General features: G+C 37.7%; 2 protein-coding genes across 6 annotated transcripts in view; one reads left to right on the top strand and one right to left on the bottom strand.

Annotated features, from left to right (window-relative positions):
• LOC122556187 (ceramide transfer protein) overlaps positions 1 to 5,782 on the top strand; it is a 116,653-nt gene extending 110,871 nt beyond the window's left edge. For all 5 annotated transcript variants that reach the window (XM_088000316.1, XM_088000317.1, XM_088000325.1 and 2 more), the window contains 2 exons: positions 1,077 to 1,213; positions 2,251 to 5,782. In XM_088000316.1, coding sequence (XP_087856442.1) covers positions 1,077 to 1,204 — 128 coding nt within the window. In that variant the 3' untranslated portion in view covers positions 1,205 to 1,213; positions 2,251 to 5,782. The remainder of the gene's footprint in view (positions 1 to 1,076; positions 1,214 to 2,250) is intronic.
• Positions 5,783 to 10,866: 5,084 nt separating this feature from the next.
• The window catches only part of hmgcra (3-hydroxy-3-methylglutaryl-CoA reductase a), a 49,429-nt gene continuing 36,372 nt past the window's right edge, over positions 10,867 to 23,923 (bottom strand). Inside the window, exons 15-20 of the mRNA XM_043707408.2 lie at positions 19,784 to 19,889; positions 17,987 to 18,157; positions 17,710 to 17,850; positions 15,857 to 16,015; positions 14,224 to 14,378; positions 10,867 to 12,888 (exon numbers count right to left, since the gene is read on the bottom strand). Coding sequence (XP_043563343.2) covers positions 12,834 to 12,888; positions 14,224 to 14,378; positions 15,857 to 16,015; positions 17,710 to 17,850; positions 17,987 to 18,157; positions 19,784 to 19,889 — 787 coding nt within the window. The 3' untranslated portion in view covers positions 10,867 to 12,833. The remainder of the gene's footprint in view (positions 12,889 to 14,223; positions 14,379 to 15,856; positions 16,016 to 17,709; positions 17,851 to 17,986; positions 18,158 to 19,783; positions 19,890 to 23,923) is intronic.

The following is a 23,923-nucleotide window of genomic DNA, read 5'->3' as shown; positions in this document are numbered from 1 at the left end:
ATCTCTTTAGCAATAAATGCCAAAATTCCATTGGCCTTCCTTTATTATTTGCTATACCGACATTTTAGTTTCTGTAATTCATACATGAGGACACTTAAATTCCTCTGCAGTGAAGTTTCTCTCCATTTTAGATAATAAATTGGCGTTCTATTTCTCTGACCAAAATAGAGAACATGTATCCATGTTTAAACTTGATCACCCAGTCACTCAACTATCTCTTATTCATTTGTAAATTTCTTTTTTTCTTTCTTGTAGCTTACTTTCCTACCTATTTCAGTGTCATCTGTAAATTTGACTATAGTATCTATTATCACTGCAAATAAATAATTGGAGTAGAGGATTGAAACCCATTAGTTACAACTTGCCCACTAGAAAAAAACCCAATTATCTTGACACTCCGCTTTCTGTTGGTTAGCCAATCCTCTATCCTGTCACTGTCTTTGTCCTTTTATTCCAAGGGATTTGCAGAGTTAAATATGTGGGAGACAGCTGGTTGTTACTGGAAACTCTGGCCCCCATGCAGGACAGAGGGTGACAGTGGTTTTTTTAATGCTTTCTCTTTCTGGGCTGCATGGTTCTCTGCAGCACTAGCCTCACACAAGCTATGGTCGCCTGCTTAAGAGCCAGTCTAAACAGTGTTGTCAAGCAGGCATCCCTTAGCTCCGTGACATCTGCTTTTGGTCTCTGTGTTCCCAGGGAAAATATAGCATTGTTTATAACTGTGTGCTTCAGTAAATATGATTTTTAGAACTCCAGCCATCACTTTGCACAGTCTCCTTGGTTTGAAGGAGTATCTTCCTCTTTTCCTCCATAGTCCAAGAATAATTAAATAGGGAGATGTGATCTTTACAATAGTATGTTTTGAAATATAAGATTTGGCCTTGCATTATGATTTGATATAGTGGATGCTTTTTTAAATGGGCATTCTGTAAATGTTTCCATCTAGCATCTTTAATTTGTTAAATAAACTTTTGGCATTGTTTAAAGTATTGGAGGTGCATCATTTTTGTTCTGTCTTTTTTAAACTGTCTAATTTGTCCAATAACTGGTGACTAAATTGTTTCTTTTGTTCTTAGTAAATCCTGGAGGATGGGCGCCAGCATCAGTACTTCGAGCAGTTGCAAAACGTGAATATCCCAAATTCCTCAAACGTTTCACATCCTATGTACAGGAGAAAACTGCAGGCAAAGATATTCTCTTCTAATATCTAGAGGTATAGTGTAACATTATTATTTCTGTTGAAATGCCAATAAAATGAGAATGCCAATGGGAACGTGAGAATCATGAAATTTGAAGATTGTAGTTCATAGATGTTGGGTTGCTTTAGTTGTTTGACTCTGAAGATTCTCTGAGTATATAAACTGCCTTATTAGAATTAATCCAGCTTTTAAAAGCATGTTCCTTGCTCCCTGAATGATAACTGCACTTTGTGGGGATAGATACTTCAAGGAAGAAGAGCAGAGTATAATTTCACTACAAAATCACTGATACAAATGAATCATTCTATGAAATGTTGTTAATGGAATGGGTTGCTTGAAAAATCAGCATTTGTTTCCCATTCCTAACTACCATTGAACTAAGTTTGGGTGTTTCTGAGGGCAATTAGAAGTCAAACATATTGCTGTAGGCCTGGAACCAGACAAGGTAAATATGGCAATTTAAAAAAAATTCCTCATGGGATGTGGGTGTCACTGACTAGGCCAGTGTTATATCTCATCCATAATTGACCAAAGGAAGTTAAGATTCAACTACATTGCTGTGGGATTGGATTCGCATGTAGGCCAGAGCAAGTAATGATGACTGTTGCCTTCCCTAAAGGGAAACAGCAATGGTTTTGTGGTGCCATTGACTCTCAATTCCAGACATTTATTGTTCCCTAAAAGACATTTATGAACCAGGTGGATTTTTTTTTTAATAATGGCTTTGTATTCACTGTAACTGAGACTTGTTTTTGAATTTTTAAATTGAATTTAAAATTTATCATTAACCTTGGTTTCTGGTTGACTGGTCTAGTAATATCACCACTACTCTACTGCCTGAAATGGCCCATGGTATTTTACAGATGAATAATGTGAGGAAGATTCTATAATGAAATAGTTTTTAATGGATTTAGGAGGTTGAGAATAAAAATACCCTACATTAATGTTCCATTTTGTCATGAAACTGTTCTTGTGTTTAAGGAAGTATACAAATAGCATGTTCAAACAGTCGTCATTGTAATATTGAAGTAATTCATCTTGTGTCTTTTAGTTTTCAGCATGGATTTGCTGTTGTTTCTACCATGCTTTCCCCAGCGACCAACATGCAGACAAAAAGGTGCCCTCCTACGCTTGAGGATCACAGTGACTTCATGCTGATGCATTGAATTTCCAGCATTCTTCCCTCTCATAAGCCAGTCGCAGTCCTCAGTCTGCATCTAATTGATGTAGGCTGTCATTTGACATCTGTGGCTGATCTGTTCCATTTTAGCATCTGTGTGTAGTTCATCTGTATGTGAAGTTCATCTGCTGTTTACAATTTAACCAAGCATTTTTTTACAAAAACAATCTCATTCTGGATCAAAAACAATAAGTTGAGGGCGTTAATTGTTTTTTAAAGCATGTTTGTTGTTGTAGGCCTACATAATCATGGCCAAAATTTCAACATTTTTGCAACAAACAAAACCGAATTTGTGATCTTAAGTTGCTCAAATGTTTGCCATCTTTGGGGTCTACAGTAAGGTGTACTTTCTTTAAGTCTTAGTCAAGTCTTTCTAATTAGCATTCTATAATCACTGAACTCATTACATTCTTTTTCTGGTCTAAAGCCAGTCCTAGCTTCTAACATCGAAACTGATTTCTTATAAAACTAATTCAGGGATGTCTAAGCCCTTTTGACCTCTGGCATTTGCCCTTTCTCTTTCTTACGATCTCCCATGAAGAACGTCTAGTTCTGATGGAGATTTTGAAAAGCTTTATTTCTGTTTTGTTTACAAACTATATTTCTACTGCATTTTTAGTTTGTATATTTGTTACATATGTATTTTTTGTTGTAATTGAAAGTTCTGAAATCTTTTATGATGGTATGGGCTGGAAGGAGGATTACTTGAAACATGTCAAATAAGGATTTTTCATGTTGTAACAGATTGGAGTTTTAGTTATGACCAGTGTAGACATACTGTTGAAAGGTGAATGACTGTTTTAAGCAATATTGATAGAAGGGGTGTGCATTATTGTGAATAAGGTACGCCAGCTAAGCTTAGGTAAAGCCCATTGCATAAATTGTTCGCCCACTACTTTCAAAAGGTGCACACCTTCCGTTCATTAATGCAATTGTGCAAAATCTGTTTTGAATTGAAATAGGTGGTTGTTCCTGATATTTAATCAGAACTAGCCAGTTGTGTTTCAGGAATACATTTACATGCTGTTGATATGTTACTTTGTAGAACCTCAATTCCCATGAAATTCTGTGCAGACCTTTTCTTTCTTCCTGTTGATTTCATATAATACTTTTATGCTGTGTCTGTTACTGGATGCAGCTAAAATTAGACTTAGTTTTTATGACTGCTGGATTCCAGAAATCTTTCATTGTGAAGTTGTTCACAACATTGTAAAGTTGTGCACGACTTTACAATGTTCCCCACTCATTTTGCAGCTAAGAATTGATTTTTATTTTAATAAGTCTAGCATTTTGAGTCACATAAACCATTTAATATTAATAATTGGTTATTATAACTAATATAAGCATATGAATATCAATAATTTGACCAGCAGACTTTATTTTTGCAGCACAAGATTATCGCTAACAATATTGTGTATATATAACAACAGATTCAAATGTGAAAGTGCCTAAATTTGAGGATTGTTATGCACTCAGTAAATTGATTCTTAAGAAAGCTGGTATGTAAGAATACTGTGTGGTGAAGATTAATCGAGAACACTTTATACTTAAATTATCCTTGAACTTCTAGGCTATACCTTATAAATCCAAACTTTTATAATGAAACTTTTTCTGATCAGCTCCATACTTCACCAAATGCACTTCATATCTGTATTTAAAATTAATTTGTAATAAGTAATAATAAATCAACAGGAAGTAAGATTTTCTTGAATGCAATGGTTTTGTTCTTTTCAACCAGATTAACTGGTTATGTGGACCTACTGTACCATTAAAATGCAGAAAACTGGATGATTTGTTTGCTTTGACATTGAGGGAATGGGAGAAGTCAATGCTAGTTGGTTGCTTGATGAGGATATGAAATTAAATTCACAGTGCACTTCCTAAAGTAGCTATTACAATTCCAACTATGTGCAGATTTGTTTTTAAATAGATATGCTCTACTAGCCCCTCACCCAAAAAACACATCCAAGTTGCTAACTCGATCAGTTTTTTCGACTCTGTGCCCTCCAACTTTAAACTTTTGTCTTCCAAGTGATTCTTTAAAAAGGGATTATTTCTTGCAAGAATTTCCCTATTTCCTTGAACAATTTTATATAAAATTGATATTCCAGTTGCAGGTATTAAAATAAACACGAAAACCAGAATTAAGACAGTAAATTGGATATGTGTGGACTCTTTGTATCGGTTTGGATACCTCTAGCATTGAGAAATCGTGTTAACGATACATCCCAGTGGGTGATGCTTATCATAAAGGAATAGTGTTGGTTGTGGAGTACAGCAAGTGAGGCCTAACATTGCAGTGTCATATTTTGGGAGTTCTGAAGCAGAGCACTCATGGCAAATCTCAGAAGTTCACCTCCATCATGTGACAATTTTCTGGCATTCATTGTTTCAACAAAAAAGGGGAATATTTGTGTTTTGAGGGATACCACGCATAAGAGCACCTTACTACAAACATTAGTAAGATAAGTTAGGTAAACTCAAATTCTACTATTAGCATAGATATGAAAAGTTTCCATCTAACCAGGTTTTAAGCTTTTTGGGATAATTTAACTTGATGTTTTGTTTGTAGTGGAAATTATTTTTGTCCGCCCTGTGTAGTAATGCTTTTCATTTGTGCAAAAAGTTACAAATGGGAATGGAAATATGGAGATTGTTGTCACAATTGCATAAATGAGTAATGTATTGGATTCTACATTAACATGAGGTTCAGTAGTTTACAGAACTAACTGGTTTATTATGCTGCTTACTTTCAGCAACTGTTAATTTCAGGTTGTTCAAAAACCCTTGCATTCAACACTGAGTAACCAACATATTATCGGGAACTTGGTGGGGGGGGGGGGGTGGGGGGTGACTGTAAATTTAATTGATTATTCCAAATGAAAAGCTGTTATATACCTGACTAATTTATCAATGAGAACTTTAGCAATGATCCAGGTTAAAAACCTGTTAAGCTAAATTGAGCTAACCTTTAATAAATTGGGAAGTTTACGTGTATAGAACTTGATATTGCTAGTCACAATTGCACTAAATGTGATGTAATTTTGAAATTATTCTGGTATAAAGTGATTACACTAAAAGGGGATTGTAAAGTATTGAAACGTTTCTGGAATGTAAAAACACGTCATTTACAGGTTAAAAAATGGACTTTTATTTCAAAATCTATTGTGTGTGTAGAATGTGGTCAGAGATTTGTTTTATGAAAGCTTTATATCCTGATTTAGCTTTGTGTACAGCAAAACACTGGTTAATATGTGTCTGTGATATTGGACTGTAAAACAGTTTTTCCAATCAGCAATGTGCAAAAGATAAGTTTATAAAGTTTAGTTCCTCCATGTTATCACAAATTAAAATCCAGTATTTAAAAAGTGAAAAGTATTAAAACATTATAGAATATCTTGGATATTTTGTCTGTCTTTTTTGGAAATGTTAATTATGTATAAATAGTAAATTCTTGCAGTTTCAATACAACGTAAGTGTATTGATCAGTTTCCACTTCAGTATTCCCTCATGAAGATGACATGATAGTTGATTGGGAATAAGAGCTTGACATATGTAATTGTACCTTTCATGACTTTAGCATTGCATTTTGTTTCTCCGCATGATGTACTTCAAATTGTAATCACTACTGTAGAAAAAAAACAATTGCATGAAGTCCCACAGACAGCAATGAGATAAACAACTACATTATATTTGAGTGATGTGTGGAGTGAGGACTGGTCAGGACACAGGAAAAAGATGATCTCTGATCTTTGAAGGATGTTATGTCATATCCACCCTAGGGTTCATGCACGGCATGTCTGCTTTCATGTCTAATTTAAAAGGTGACACCTCTATAGTGCAGGTCTCCTCACTGTAATGAAGTGTCAGCCTAGATTATAACTTCAAATGTTCGGTTTAAGGTTCAAATCTGAACTTTTAACTCTGCCAAGAGCTGACTGCAGAGTAGTCAGTTTAGTTTTTTTCCTTGCAATTCATAACCGGTTCCATTATCTCTGGGGAAAATTCTGCAGGAAATGTTGTTTGAAGAATGAGGAGCTCTTTTCAGGGATGTTCTTATGAAGCAGCTTCTGTGTAATTCATGACTGATTTGAAAACAACCTTCAGGTTGGGGAGATTCTGGAAGAAAATGAGTAAAATGCACTCAAAATTGATGGTTAAATATGTTTGAACTGCGAGATATATTTTGTATGTCACATGCACATCATTCAATTTGTCTTCTACCTATCACTACTGAAATATAAAGATTATTCATCTATTGTGATTTTTAAAAAATCATAACCTGTTTGGGGTGGTGGTATTTTCGGTCAAGACTTAAATTTACTTATTGCTGTGATTTAAAAGTATTTTATTTATCTGCGTTCAGTAAAATAAGCAGTGCAGTCTTTCTGCTGTGACTTCAGTGGGTTAAACACCCTATGTAACTGAAAAAATGGTGAGAGATGATGAAACCTAAGCTGATAGGCTGAAGTATCTCTGATTTATTTCAATAAACATAGGTGATATTCCACCACCCTGATTCTGCGCTTTAATTTTCCAATCAATCGTTCCTTTTTTGGAAAAGCTCTACTTTTAGTAAATGAGTGGATAAAACACTCTGGATACCACGATATAATAATCTTCAATGCATTTATGAATAGGATTCAGATTTTGGAATTTGTAGTTTCTTTGGGTATTTTATCTGTGAAATCTTCTCCAATTAGAACCTTTGCCGCATGTGCTCAGTGTTTGTTAGGAATTTTCTTTTAAATCTGAATCCTTAATAAGGGAATCAAATCTTCAGTCCATCTTTCACCTGCCAAGGCAAGGGCTTTCTGCATCAGCAGTAGTGGATACAAATTAGTGTTGTATCTCTGACATAATTTTACAAATACACAGCACAGATAGAGACCATTCTACGTGCTGGTGGCAGCAAAATAGTTCTATTGAAGTTGATCAAGAAAATACAGGTGAGAAGTATTCAGTGAGTCCGACAAAGGTGAATGTTTTGATGCTTTATTGCAATTTTTAATAAACCAAGGATCTCTTAGTTTGAGCGCTTAATATTTTGAATGAAATTGTAATTAGGCCAGTGATTTGGAGACTTTGGCCATGATAATTTCTGATGTAAGATCAGCAACCTGAAATATTAACTTTGTTATTCTCTTCTCAAAGATACCTGATCTCCTGAGTATCTCCATTTTCTATTTTTACAATGGTCTAGATAAGGCACTTATTTTCTGCCTTATCAATCCTTTAAACTCTAATCATGTTTTCTATCCTTGCAATGTGGATTCTTTAAGGGCAGGTGTCAGCATTTTCCTTTGTTCATCCATGGGGTGAGAGCATCGCTAGTTTGGCTGGAATTTGCTTATCCTGAATTATCCTGGTGAATGTGGTGGTGAGCTGCTGTCTGAACCATTGCAGTATAGGGACTTGCACAGTGCTGTTGGATGATCAAAATCCTGCAAGTCTCTCCCCTAACAGTGAAGGATGGTGTGAAACTTGCAGGTGGTGATATTTCCATTAATCTGCACCCCTTCTAAGTGGTCAAGATTGTGGGTTTGGAAGGTACATAGGTGAGTTGCCATCTTACTGACTATCACACTCTTCTGCCTCTGTCCATCAATGGGGAGTGAAAGGGCACCAGTGCAGATTTGTGCTTGCAGATGGTGAGGCCTTACAAAGTTTTGGGTTAAATTACTCACTGGAGGAATCATAGCCAGAACAGTTAGTGCCATTCCATTTCTGTTCAGTGATAACCCCAAAGGTATTAATAGTGGGGATTCAGTAATGTTAATGCTGTTGAACGTTGATATGGTTTTTTTTTGCTGGAGATGGTCATTGCTTGAAACTTAAGACACAAATTCAAGCTCAGTCATGAGTTACTCTGTTTCATTGGTGTCTTGCTAATTTGGGGAACTCTGTCACTTGAAGATGAAACATGAACGTTGTATGGGAGTAGAAAATGAGCTGTGCAGGCCAGCTCAGTCAGTGCTGTAGATTCAATTGTGAAGAATACTTTTTTAAATTCTTCAATGGTTGTAAGGACATCAATGGAAAAAAAAAAGTTGGACTTAAATTTGGATCTTTAAACTTTCTTGAATTAATGATTGCTTTATTTGTCTCAGAACTCATTTGGAATTATTGAAGAGAACTATGGTGCAACAATATTTAAGCTTAAACTGTAGAAGCTGAATGTCTGAAACACACAAATTGCTGGAGAGAATTAGCAGGTCTGACAGCATCTGAGTAGTGAAAGCAGTTAATGTTTTGAGTCCAGTGATCCTGGAGTTTTTCCAGCAATGTCTTTTTTTAGTGTTCAAGTTTACATTTTTAATGAGTTAAGTACTGTTGTTTTTCTAAACACTTGTTTGCTTTTAATAAACATGTTGATAATGGATGATTGAGATCATATAATGAAATCCTAACAATTTTTGTGCATATACCATAGGTAAAAGACTTTGTTGTTCAGCTTTGGATGCAAACCCAGCTATTTTGTGGCTAGGACTAAGCTTCTACTTTTGAGTACAATTGGTGTATGGTACCCATTTAGAAAGTACTTTTCTCCTCTTCAAGTTTGCACATTTTGGTCACAATCTGCCACTATCCAGCAACATTCTTTAAAAATACTTTATAAAACATCTTTGAAAATATTATTTTTCAAAAATAATTTTGAATGACATTTGGTTTTTAATCAAATAATTATACATTGAAGGGCAGAGGATGGTCTTTTAGAATTAAAAAGCTTTTAACATGTCCATTGTGGTAAAAGTATCAGCTGAATTTCATGTTTTTATTTCAAGAACTTTCTCTATGGCCTTCAAATGGTAACTCTCAAAGGTGATTTTTTAAAAACTTTCATGATTATGTGGGCATCACCGGCAAAGCCAGTATTTGTTGCCTGTTCCTAACTTCCATGAGAAATTCATTGAGTTTAACTGCCACCTCAGTAGGGAATGCTGTCGCTACTAAGAAAGATGGAGACCATAAAGAGGCATAAAAATGTTTTTAAAAAAAATTGGAGATACTCAGCAGGCCTGACAGCATCTGTGAAGAGAAAGCAGAGTTAGTATTTGGCCCAATAACTCCGTTTTGGAATTAGCCCCAAAACATTAATTTTGCTTTTTCTCTTAGATGCTGACAAACCTGCTGTTTTTCCACTAATTTCTGGGGCTTTGATTTCCAGCATCTGCAGTTCATTTTCAGTACAAAAATAAATGACTGTGGCAAATAATTTTTGTTTAGAGCATTATTAGAGAATTGAATGCATTGCAAAAACTTGTTCTTTTGTTATTTGGCCTGTATCCAAGTAAAATATGGTGTAATATCCTTTACTGCTTTTAGCAAACTTCTTTGGCAGTTCCTCATTGTTAAGGATGACTTGCTTCCACTCTGGCAAGCATTACTTATTTGAGTTTGTGTGCCTGACTTGCTATATATGGCTTCCAAAAGATTACCCAGTGCTAATATTATATTTGCTTAATATTCTTTCATCTCTCAAATTGCAGCTTAAACATAGCCTATTTGTTCCAGACCTAGTTAAGTGGCTAGTTTTTCCCTTTTCCTCAGTTGTTATTGTGAAAATAGCAAAGTACTCAGTTTTACTTGATATACTTTCATTCTCATTGAGATGGTTGCAAAACTATTCACTATTTCCACTTTATCTGCGAGTTACATTTATATTGCCTCAACCTTTTTACTTTCTCTCTAGGGTCAATATCATAAAATCAGAATCAAATGTTATTTTACTTGTTCAAAGGACTCCAGTTGTCTAGCTCCACTATAAGATTGTATAACAAATGTCTATTTTTGGTGTCTGTAAAACGTTTTCCATGATTTATGAACATTTCTTGCTAGTGACCTTGAATTCTTGCGCATTTGCAAAACTTTCATTTTTGGAATCATTTTCCTTCCTACAGAATCAGAAGTAGTGAAATAGGTTTGATGTATTTTCAAGTGGAACCTTCTACTAAAACATCGTGTGAGGGGGCCAGATTTGGTATTCAAATGCAAATGACTTGGAGCTTCCCATCCTCTGATAGGTAACTGCTTAACCTTTCTTGGTCTCACTATTCCAATTGATGGAGAAAATTAAAATCATGAAGAGTAACTAAAGCATCTCCATTATGAAGTAGTTATTATCTTACACCTATTGTATAAATTAGAGTGCTCATGCCTGATCAAATCTTTCAATGTTCATTAAAGTAAATGCAGAGCATAGTGTGCTGGAGAAACTCAGCAGGTATCTGTGGAAAGAGAAATGCTTCATGTTTCCACATCAATGTATCTCCCCTTTGGAACTATTCTAGTATGTTTTCCTTTCTCCATGGCAATACTATGACCAATCACTTATTTAACAATTGTTATCATCTGGAATTTGGCATTCTTTCATTATCCTGCACTAATCAGGAAATCTCTCTTCAGCAATAGTATGAAAACAGAGATTAATACTCTATACAAAATCGATCTACATTATCAACTGAAATATGAAGTTTCAAATCAAAGTCTTTTACAAAAATGTATTTAATGAATTTTTCACATTGTAAACGTTTTTACTAGAATTGGTATACTGGTAGTTGCTTCCAATCTGCTTTTCATTAGCAAAAACCATTACTTTTGTCACTTCAATACATCACAGTACAGTCTTTGTTTTGATATAGTTTCAAGCATATAAAGTCTTGGGCCTCTCTAAACAACCATTTACATTTTTTGAATCAACCTCTTCAGATGTTACACACCTGGTGCAACTTGAACCCAGCCCTCCTGATACAGGGATAAGGACACTGCCACACAAACGGCCCAACATACCATTCAAAAAAATAGCTCAGGAAAGTATGAAAAAAATTGGTGTTTCACATTTGCTGAGGCAGAAAGAATAACATCAAACTTGACAAATGTTTCCACTTGTATGCTGTTCAAGCTACATTGTTTGAATTTATACTATACTATTCCAAAAATCAATGAAAAATATTTCTTGATTGAAAACTTATTTCCCTGGCTTAACAGCACTGTTGGTGCATTTTCCATGTCAGTTGAATTTTTAGTCTTTGCTTTGTAAAATCATTAATATTTGTTTGACATTATGGTCACCTGTGCAATGACATATCCTTCATAAGCAACAATAGTGCAGAAGACCCTAAAACTGCAGGTGAAGGATTAGAATTAACAATCTACATCTACTAGTAAAGAGTAGAAATAGATTCTCTAAAAAAAGGGACAAATCAGGGCAATGTTCACTCCCTCCGAAGCATACAAACTGGAATATCTATCTTTATCTACTTCTGGGGTAGATAAGTGATATGGTTGTATCTAAAATTTAGAACTTTAAAAAATGTACCTGCCGGAAAGAAGACAGCCTTAATTGTGTGCAAACCTTTAACTCTAATCGCAATGTAATAAAGAGTAAAATCAGTCAACTTTGGATGAATGAACAAACTTTTTGTAACAACTGGCCAGGAATCAATTAAGTACCAACTTCACACTTATTCTAATACAATATATAGGTAAGGGTCATGAAATTCACAACCATAAATAAAACCTTTCAAATCTTAAGTTTGTCATGATGTACAGTACAGAAAAGATAGACAATTATAGGTTCAGTTGTGGCTAAACATCTGGCAAAAATACAGCTTGGTCAAAACTGGTCAATTCATGCTATTAGAGGACTTAAACAGCACAAAGATGGTTAAGGTGGTTTCTGTTTGAGACAGAGTGTCAGTCAGGGAATTCCAGGTCAATTATCAGCAGACTAATATTCACACCAAAAGGCTTATTCATATCATGAACTTTACCAAATTTTGAAAATTGATTAGTTTTATCTGATTCAGTCAGTGAAGTAGATGAAGTATTTTTGGCTAAAGTTAACTGTTTGAATTCAAAGTGTGTGTTAAAACTCAGTATGGCATTTTGACTTCTCCAGAGATTTAATCTTCCCTACTTTTGAATTTCTCTTGAAGACTGTACAACAGCTGTTCTTTTGCACAAAGTGAACAATTTTTTAAAAAAAAGTCTGTGCCAATATTAATCGTACTCCAGTGACCGCAGCCAGGGATTTGTTTTTAATCAAACAAGAGTGCAGTAATTGTTTCCAGTAAACCTTTCACTCAAGACTCGGGTTATTGCAAGCTTTGAAACTACGTTAACATCAAAAAAAACAAATAACTTATGACAAAGTTTAAGACAATATGATTAAGCAGAACTAGCAAACATTCACAAGGTCATTTTACAGTTTCTTCTCATTGTAGGTTCTGCAGACTACTCTTTTGTACCACTGATTTCTGGGCACACTACTGGATACAGGTATCTTTGCTTTGGGACCATGTGAACTCCATTTCAGATATACTGGTCAATCGTACAAACCAGCAATTTCAAAAAGTCATGAACACACTAAGTTGTCCCTTAGTTCTAAACAAAAATCCAAAGCAACTTTCCAGTATACAAGTGCCAGTCTTTATAGTGAATCCCTTTCATACTCAAGCTGCTTTCTTTGTACAGCTGCTGGGGAGCAACTGGAGATTAACCTTTGACCTGCAGATTTAAGCAGAACAACATTTGCAGATTAGTTTAACCTATTGTAGAGTGGCAGTTTAAATCTACATCTAGTTAATAAATATTCTCTTTTCACCATTAATTGGTACTGGCTTCTTGATTAATCAAATTTGTCTTCCCATAAATGCAAAAGGTATGTACTTTTGAACATACAAATAAGTAGACTATTCAGCTTTATATTGACCAACAGCCTTCAAAATTTCTCTTCATCTAATAGAAGACCTCTACAAAGGGGAAGTAACCTTCTAGCATCAATCCTGTCAAGTTATCAAGGGAATGTGTATGGTGGAAATGTTACTGGATCAGCAGTTCAGGATTCAAAAGTCTTAGTAATGGTAATCATGAAACTGCATCTTGTAAAAGCAAAACAAGTAAAGAATCTGTCACGCTTGCATAGATTGACAGCCTCATGGTTACTTACAGGGCCCAAGAAAACTACTCAGTACAAGGACAACAGTAGTTAGCATAGCTGCCTCACAATATTAGGGACCCGAGTTCAATCCCAACCTTGAGAGACTGTGGAGTTTGTATGTTCTCTGCCAGGTGCTCCAGTTTCCCCCACAGTCCAAAAGGTGTGGGGGTTAGGTGGATTAACAGTGCTAAATTGTTAGTCCCTGGTGAGGTGAATCAAGGTGGCACTGATCAACATGGGGCCTTATTTGTATGTTTAATTATTATCTACATAGCTAGCAGGGGTTACAGCTGGTATAAAGTACTTTCCTGAAGCTGTGGCAACTAACCTATAGTGAGACAAATGCTACATACTGTCTTATCCTTAGAATATGCTGAGCTGACTGATCAAGTCTCACTAGACGAAGGAGAGAGTCGTCAGCATCTCAGTGGAGAACAAGTTAGATGTTTTCAGACTCATTCCTGGTTTCAATCCAGTGAGTCTAGCTGGATTGTCTGGACTACCACTCCTCTGCCACCCACCCACACAAAGTACGCACTGGCTAAGTTGAGAGACTCAACAGTTACCATGGAGCTAGATCCAAAAATATGTAACTGCTTCCTTGGCTACATTGCAGAAGCCAAAAGGAGGAAGAAAACATTTAAAAATAGCTGATGTACAGCTTAATACATTGCTGTAATTCAATGCTCATTGTTTAAAGTATAAACTTATAGTTTATAAACATATTGAACCTGGGTCCCTGGTGCTGCGAGGCAGCAGTGCTAACCACTGAGCCACTGTCATCATAGCCATAACTGGTGAATGACATGGTACTCAAGTATTAATGACAGTGTTCAAAACATGTCGATAAAATTACTTTAAGTTTAATCAAGTTCACACAGTGTAATGTGAAAATGATTTACCTGTTGTGAATCATGTGGCTCTTCACCAAATGTCCAGCTGCCAGGGCTGCCATGAGAGACAGCTCACCTGCCATTACTGTACCACAAACTATCTCGGCCAGCTGCCGTGCATTTTCACCAGGACACTCCTGACTTGCACCCTGAACACCAAGCATCTAAGAAGAAAATGTAGAAGCATTTAAGGAACAGTATAGTGTAAGCAGATATGGAGAATGGGGAATTTGGTAGTGGATGGAAGAAAGATGTCCCTTTTGTTTACCTTTTGCAGGGATTACTCCTTCTGGCAGACCCTGTCCACTTCTTCCCACACAAATCGCAGAAGGTGTAACACTTGTTCATTTACCACCTCTCTTCACTATTCAAGGCCCCAGACACACCTTTCTAGTGAAGCTGCATGATACCTGCACTTTACTAATCTAGTTTTCTACATTGGGGGAGATGAAACACTGCCTGGAATATCCTGATTTACATAATATTTGTGGCTGTAAAAAATTACATTTCCAGTTGCCTGCCACTTCAGCATACTGTTCCTATGCCAACATTTAACTCAGGCCTGCTATAGTGCTTCAAGATTCAAGGCACTGAGTAACAATGAGAACATGAACATCCTTCCCCCATGTCCAGTATCCACCCTACCACCCCAGGTCATGTTTTGTATGGGTTGCTCCCAGCACAGCTAACCCACTTCAAACCATTCACCCTTCTCATTAGTAACTCACCCAGCATTTATTGCCCCCTCAGCTTAGCAGCAGCCTCTCTTTCGGACCCAGTTTCCTCAACATTTCAAAGCAGAAGAGGTGATCTCTTACAGGATCGATGTAAATGTTTCTCCTGACTGATCAAAAACTGGGGATAAACTCTCAGGACTGGCTAAAAAAAAAATAAAAGGATCTTGGACTAATCAGCAGGGAACTGTAACTGTCAAAAATCAAAAATTTGAGACCCACAAGTCTCAACTATCCATTCTGTTGCAGCATAGAAGGGTAAGCCATTTAAAACATTAAAAAAATGCCACAGGTGGCGAACCTTTAGCATTCATTGCCACAGAAGGCTGTGGAAGCTAAATCATTGAGCAAATTAAAGACAGAAGAAGTTGACAAGAGACAGGGGAGATGGGTGTAGATCAGATGTAATCTACAACAGTGATCTACTTCTGTTCTTATGTTTAGTTCCTTCTAAAGTAAATCTTCCTTACTATACCATAACTTGCAATGATTTCTTGTTCAGTTATGTTACTGTTCCAATGTTCAAGTACATTGAAGTTACTTTTGGTCCAGAATATGCCCGATTGTTCACTTCACTAGACATTAAAGATTTGAATTATCTTAATTTCAACTCCATCACTGTCTAATAGAAATGTGAAATTAAAGCTGTGCTGAAGATTTGAATTTTGAAAATTTCATGGATTGCCTGGTTTTGTGCACTTCAGGTCACTAATGTTTTGCATCACTCCTCACTAAGCAATTGGCTGTTGATTTTCATATAAATGCACAAGTCGTTATAATGTACTCTCTCAGGATATGAAGAAGCCAAGTATTTGGCCGAAACTAATTTGTTCTTCATGTACTTCTTGATGTAGATTGAAACAAAAAATTAATGAAAAAAAGTAAAAGTTATTTACATGAATCCTCACCTGCAGGCAAGTTTGCTGTGGTGGCAAGTTGGTTCCTCCTCCAACAGTTCCAACCTCAATTGATGGCATGGTGCAGCTAATATACAAGTCTTCATTATTGGGGCCTGTTGATTCCATTAATGTGATACAATTCGAGCTACTAACATTCTGAGCTGGGTCCTAAATTAGAAACATCTAGTATCAACCTCTTTTTATACAGTATGTAAACTACAAATTACAAAATACTGAGTACAGAATTAAATGCTTGTGGTTAGTAAAATTTTGTGATACAAGAAACTAATGTCAGGTTGTGTTCTTTCATAACCTTAAATATGCACTACTGGGCAACATTGAAATGGATTGAGGTCATATTTATAGTGGCAATGGTGTACTTGTTTATACAGTCAGCCAAAGCATGAAGTTAAGATCAAAAGGTGAGTAGAGTCATTGATACCACTTCTGAAACAAACAAGCTACAGGAATGATTATATTGGAATATGCCATAGAAGTTAAACAAAATGTGTAAATTTATTGGGTTATTAAAATTGGAGCTTATGGTTGGTATATATCCAGTGGTTACGGAAAACATGATTAGCAAGTGTCAGGCAGCATTCAATGCACCAACAGCACAAGGACTATATGGTCTTAAAGAATTCAAGGAAAGGTGGATCTCTCCATCTCCTGAGGTTGCATTGCTGCCTCACTTGTTTCTGTTTTTGATAATAGTACGCTTTCATAGTTTTAAAAAATGGGAAACCAACAATAAGTTTAGTTAAAATCAGTAAGATTAGACAGTTAAAATGACACTACTCAGGTAGAACAGTCATTACAAAACTATACGAGAAAGTGAGACTGCACATACTGGAGAGTCGAGAGTCAAAAAGGGTGGCGCTGGAAAAAGCACAACAGTTCAAGCAGCATTGAAGAGCAGAAGAGTCAATGCTTCGGGCAAAAGCCCTTCAGTAGGAATTCTTTATGCCCAAAAAAAGAGATTCTCCTGCTCCTCACCTGTGATTTTTCCAGCACCACACTTTGATTACAAAATTATATAGTTAGAATCAAACAGCACTGGAAACAACCTCAGTCCACTCATCCATGCCAAACCACTATCCCCAAATTTAATTAGTCTCATTTGCCTGTGCTTGGGTACCTGTCCAAATGTCTTAGGTGTTGTAATTATACCCACCTCTATCACTTTCCGGCAGCTCATCCCATATACACACACCATGGTGAAAAGGTTGCCCCTTTGGTTCTTTTAAATCTTCCCCTCTCATCTGAAACCTATGCCCTTTAGTTTTGGACTCCACCACCAAAGTGGTGAAGACCTTTGCTATTCACCTTATTTATGCTCTTCATTATTTTTATAAACCTCTATAAAAAGTCACCCCTTCAGCACTGACGCTCTAGGGACAAAAGTCCAGCCCCTCCTTATAACTCAAACCTTTCAATTCTGGCAATAGCCTAGTAAATTTTACTGCTTCTTTTCTAGTTTAATAACATCCTTTCTATAGCAGGGTGACCAGAAATGAATGGAGTACTCCAAAAGTGGCCTCGCTAATGTCTCTTACAGTTGCAACACTACATCCTAACTCCTATATTTATCAATAAAATCCAAATAGTTGAAAGGACAATTAAGTAGCTATGGCTTTAGAAATCATGATTTCACCAACATTAGTCTAAATTTTTAATTAGTCTATATAATACCATGTTTGAGTTGAGACAATTAAAGGAGGATCTCAATTTTTCAGCTCTAGCTCCTTTCCCAGTATATTTTGAGTAAGCTCTGCTCTCACTGAAGAAATGCAGTTTTCATTATTGCAAGCCTGTACTATTGAGAATGCAGTAAAATAAATCAAAAAAATTCCTACACCTACCTGTCCACAGGCAATATAAATAGCTGTAACAATATTTGCAGCATGTGCATTGTAACCACCCAGACTTCCAGCCATTGCTGAACCCACCAGGTTTTTGCTGATATTTACTTCTACAAGAGAATGTGTAGAAGTTTTTAATACCTGAAGAAAACAAAATGCAGAGAGAACTGAATTACTTGTTATAATCAAATGATTTGTTTAAAAAAAAAATCAATTAATATATATCTCATTGAAAATGTGAACCATGCACTGTGCAAACATTTGAACACACTGATACCTCACACACAACTTTGGCTGGAATGACTGCTTCACAAACAATAGACTTCCCCCTTCCCTCAATCCAGTTAATTGCAGCAGGTTTCTTATCTGTGCAGTAGTTGCCACTGACTGCTAGTACACGCAAAGATGGGAACTCTTCCTGCAACCTGGAGAGAGCCTTTTCTGTACCCTATAAAACAAGGCAAAAAAGGAAACCTAATATCAAATTCTGAATTATACGCAAAAAGTTCTCTTAATCCATCCAATCCACATAGAACAAGTGCTTATACAATTTATACAGCGTTTTGCTTTTCCTACTATCCACAATATTGTTTCCCGGTATATGACTGTTGTATCAACACACTTTGTTTTAAATGTAGTAAGCTTCAGTCTGGCAAAGGTAATGGAATTCTTTAAGACTGAAAGCAAATAATATTCAGAAACTACAGAATTAGAACAGCAACCTGGAAGTCAATGCCTTGTCTCTTTTTTTTTCCCCCAGTCTTCATTTTTTTTGGTGCTCTTTTAAAGAAATTCTTCAAAGGAGGAATAATTTGCACTGGCTAAAGGGGAGTCTGTAAGGTTACTGAACTAAGTTAGCTTTATTGTCACATGTCCTCAAATGAGTACAGTAACAAGCTGAAGTCACCACTTACAGCACCATCTTGGTACAAAAAAGGTACCTAGGTACACACCTTAGTTACGGAATAGAGTAATAAAGAAAAGTTACATTTCAGCTATACATAGCATAACCATAGGTCAGAAAAAGCTAGTTAAAAACAAAAGATCACAGTCTCTCACTAGGGACCTCTGTGTGGTCTGACTGCTACCATACTACAGCCGCTGGTACCCTGTGACGCTGAAAGGAGGGAGGAGAGGGGAAGAAATGACAAAGAAAAAGCACAGGTGGAACAGAGGAGTTCCAGCTAGAGTGTCTTCCTCTGCTGCCATCTTACGTCATCATGGATAGAAGATTGGCTGTCTGGCAAAAAGGCAGTGTGTACATATAGATGTTTAATTGGCAGAATATATTAAGTGAGTGAGTCCTGGAGGTGTCTGTGCTAGGGCATGAGCATCTTACAATTTATGATAATGACGTGGCTGAAGGGACCAAAAAGGTCGAAAAGCTTAATTTGAAGATGTTACCACAAATAGGGAAGTAGAGACATGTCAAGACAGTTTGCAGATGAACAGAGGTAAACAATCTGCCAGATGGAGTAGGTTGTGGAAAAACATGAAGTTGTTCACTTTGGGAGAAAGGATGAAAACAAAAACAACTGCGGAATTCTAAGATGCAGAGGAATTGAGGTGTTCTGATGCACAAATCAAAAAATTAGTTTGAAAGCACAGTGTTAATGAATAAAGCTAAAGCTATGATCGTTGAGAGGAAATCAACATAAATATAAAGTATATTACACTCCACTTATACAAGGCTTTGAAAGACCATACCACAAATACAGTGTGCAATTTTGGCCTTCTTATTTAAGGACACTATATAGTGTCCTTTACAAAAGGAAGCTGTCGATGAACCTATATCTTTCACCAAACAACAATCGTTTCACATTCAGATTCTTTAGACAATCTATTCCAGATTTTTTATTGATTTCAAATTGCAGCATCTGTCAGGGTGGGATTCAAATCTGGGTCTCTAGCTTAAAGGTCTAGTGCTAATAGCATCACTTCCCCATATAATAAACCTGTCCATTGTTCTCTAGCCATCCCACTGCCCTGTTCCGACATATTAATACACAGTTTCTTCACACAAGTGCTCCGTAACCTATTGACTATGTCCAGTATCTTAAAAAGTTATACTTGCCTTTGAGATCATGTTCATGCCCATGGCATCCCCAGTCTTTGACTGAAAACGGATATAAAGATTGCGTCCAGCAAGCCCAATCTGCAGCTTTTGAAGCCGGGCATATCTGCAGATTAAACATTGCAAGATTCAATGGAAAACGACTTTGTTATGTAAACCACAGTTGATTTGTAGAGGTCAGAAGCTGCAGTCAGTTAATATTGTCTTGTTTCTTAATTCCAAATGATTATAGGGCTACATTTCTGCTGGTTGGAGTAGGTGCAGGAGAGGTGACAATCTTCCAGGTCTCAGCTGAGCTGAGGAGTGTTTGTGGTAACTTTGCAAATTAAACCTAATTGATGCTTGCATGCTGAAAGATGTGGTATAGAATTAACAAAGACACAAAGAAGGACTGGACAGAATCGACTACAGAGGAAAACAGATGACCACCACAGAAACAGATTAATGCTATTTCTCTTTGATCCTTCCTGGGCCTCATTTAAACTTCTGAAGCAGCAAATGCATTGTTCGGTTTTCTGGAGTATGCATCCTCAGATTAAAAAAAACGTGCATACAATAAAGTAGGTGGGCAGTTACAGTGAAGAAATATGAAGTTTATAAATGGATATGGATTAAACACATCAAAATTCGGCTGATGGTTTAAAGGACATTAGTGCAAGGTTATCCATTTTTGGTAAAAAGAATAATAAAAAAAAACTTAGAGAGACAGTTCAAAATGCCTTGGTGCAGTGGGATCTGGATGTCACAGGAAGCTAGTAGAGTCATAGAGATGTACAGCATGGAAAAAGACCCTTCGGTCCAACCCATCCATCCCGACCCATATTCCTCCAAACCCTTCCTATTAAATGTTGCAATTGTACCAGCCTTCACCACATCCTTTGGCAGCTCATTCCACTCGTACCACACTCTGTGTGAAAACGTTGCCCCTTAGGTCTCTTTTATATCTTTCCCCTCTCACCTTAAACCTATGCCCTCTGGTTCTGGACTCCCCGACCCCAGGGAAAATACTTTGCCTATTTATCCTATCCATGCCCCTCATAATTTTGTAAACCTCTATAAGGTCACCCCTCAGCCTCCGACGCTCCAGGGAAAACAGCCCCAGCCTGTTCAGCCTCTCCCTGTAGCTCAGATCTTCTAACCCTGGCAAAATCCTTATACATCTTTTCTGAACCCTTTCAAGTTTCACAACAACTTTCCGATAGGAAGGAGACCAGAACTGCACACAATATTCCAACAGTGGTCTAACCAATGTCCTGTACAGCCGCAACATGACCTCCCAACTCCTGTACTCCATACTCTGACCAATAAAGGAAAACATACCAAACGCCTTCTTCACTATCCTGTCTACCTGTGACTCCACTTCCAAGGGGTTATGAATCTGCACTCCAAGGCCTCTTTGTTCAGCAACACTCCCTAGGACCTTACCATTAAGTGTATAAGTCCTGCTAAGATTAGCTATCCCCACATGCATCACCTCGCATTTATCTGAATTAAACTCCATCTGCCACTTCTCAGCCCATTGGCCCATCTGGTCAAGATCCTGTTGTAATCTGAGGTTACCCTCTTTGCTGTCCACTACACCTCCAATTTCGCATCCAAATCACTTATGTAAATGACAAGTAGCGGGCCCAGCACCGATCTGGCACTCCACTGGTCACAGACCTCCAGTCTGAAAAACAACCCTCCACCACCACCACCACCCTCTGTCTCCCTTTTGAGCCAGTTCTGCATCCAAATGGCTAGTTCTCCCTTTATTCCATGAGATCTCACCTTGCTAATCAGTCTCCCGTGGGGAACCTTGTTGAATGCCTTACTGAAGTCCATATAGATCACATCTACTGCTCTGCCCTCAATCTTCTTTATTACTTCATCAAAAAACTCAATCAAGTTTGTGAGACATGATTTCCCATGCACAAAGCCATGTTGACTATCCCGAATTAGTCCTTGCCTTTCCAAATACACATACATCCAGTCCCTCAGGATTCCCTCCAACAACTTACCCACCACTGAGGTCAGGCTCACCGGTCGAAAGTTCCCTGGCTTGTCCTTACCACCCTTCTTAAACAGTGGCACCACGTTTGCGAACCTCCAGTCTTCCAGCACCTCACCCTGTGACTATCGCTGAACCAAGTCTCTCAGCAAGAGGCCCAGCAATCACTTCTCTAGCTTCCCACAGAGTTCTCGTGTACACCTGATCAGGTCCTGGGGATTTATTCACTTTTAACAGTTTCAAGACATCCAGCACTTCCTCCTCTGTAATCTGGACATTTTTCAATATGTCACCATCCATTTCCCTACAGTCTATATCTTCCATATCCTTTTCCACAGTAAATGCTGATGCAAAATATTCATTTAGTATCTCCCCTATTTTCTGTGGCTCCACACAAAGGCTGCCTTGCTGATCTTTGAGGGGCCCTATTCTCTCCCTAGTTACCCTTTTGTCCTTAATGTATTTGTAAAAGCCCTTTGGATTCTCCTTAATTCTATTTGCCAAAGCTAAGCATGTCCCCGTTTTGCCCTCCTGATTTCCCTCTTAAGTATACTCCTACTTTCTTTTTACTCTAAGGATTCACTCGATCTATCCTTCTTTCTCTTAACTAAACCCTCAATTTCTTTGGTCATCCAGCATTCCTTATGCCTACCAGCCTTCCCTTTCACCCTGACAGGAATATACTTTCTCTGGATTCTGGTTCTCTCATTTCTAAAGGCTTCCCATTTTCCATCCATGAGTATTTTGCATCAGTATCTACTGTGGAAAAGAATATGAAAGATATAGACTGTAGGGAAATAGATGGTGATATCTTGCAAAAATGTCCAGATTACAGAGGAGGAAATGTTGGATATCTTGAAACGTTTAAAAGGTGGATAAATCCCCAGGACCTGATCCTGAGATCAGGTGTACCTGAGAACTCTGTGGGAAGCTAGAGAAGTGATTGCTGGGCCTCTTGCTGAGATATTGTATCATCAATAGTCACAGGTGAGGTGCTGGAAGACTGGAGGTTGGCTAACGTGGTGCCACTGTTTAAGAAGGGCAGTTAAGACAAGCCAGGGAACTATAGACCGGTGAGCCTGACCTCGGTGGTGGGCAAGTTGTTGGAGGGAATCCTGAGGGACAGGATGTACATGTATTTGGAAAGGCAAGGACTGATTAGGGGTAGTCAACATGGCTTTGTGCATGGGAAATCATGTCTCACAAAGTTGATTGAGTTTTTTGAAGTAACAAAGAAGATTGATATGGGCAGAGCAGTAGATGTGATCTATATGGACTTCAGTAAGGCGTTTGACAAGGTTCCCCATGGGAGACGGATTAGCAAGGTTAGATCTCCTGGAATAAAGGGAGAACTAGCCATTTGGATAAGAGTGGCACAGTGGTTAGCACTACTGCCTCACAGCGCCAGAGACCCGGGTTCAATTCCTGCCTCAGGCAACTCTGTCTGTCTGTGTGGAGTTTGCACACATGCTCCCCGTGTCTGCGTAGGTTTCTTTCAGGTGCTCTGGTTTCCTCCCACAGTCCAAAAATATGCAGGTTAGGTGAATTGGCCATGCGAAATTGCCCATATAGTGTTAGGTGAAGGGGTAAATGTAAGGGACTGGGTCTGGGTGGGTTGCTCTTCGGAGGGTCAGTGTGGACTTGTTGGGCCGAAGGGCCTGTTTCCACACTAAGTAATCTAATCTACAGAACTGGCTCAAAAGGCTGAAGGTGGTGGTGGAGGGTTGTTTTTCAGACTGGAGGCCAGTGACCAGTAGAGTGCCACAAGGATCAGTGCTGGGTCCTCTACTTTTTGTCATTTACATAAATGATTTGGATGCGAGCATAAGAGGTACAGTTAGTAAGTTTGCAGATGACACCAAAATTGGAGGTGTAGTGGACAGCGAGGAGGGTTACCTCAGATTACAATGGGATCTGGACCAGTTGGGCCAATGGGCTGAGAAGTGGCAGATGGAGTTTAATTCAGATAAATGCGAGGTGCTGCATTGTGGGAAAGCAAATCTTAGCAGGACTTATATACTTAATGGTAAGGTCCTAGGGAGTGTTGCTGAACAAAGAAACCTTGGAGTGCAGGTTCATAGCTCCTCGAAAGTGGAGTCGCACGTAGATAGGATAGTGAAGGCAGCGTTTGGTATGCTTTCTTTTATTGG

Source organism: Chiloscyllium plagiosum, unplaced genomic scaffold (assembly GCF_037043375.1).
Source record: "Chiloscyllium plagiosum isolate Xiang-an unplaced genomic scaffold, Cpla_swu_hap1 HiC_scaffold_2, whole genome shotgun sequence".
NCBI lineage: Eukaryota > Metazoa > Chordata > Chondrichthyes > Orectolobiformes > Hemiscylliidae > Chiloscyllium > Chiloscyllium plagiosum.
Note: the sequence above shows the minus strand (reverse complement) of the source record. Positions and strands in the feature narration are given on the sequence as shown.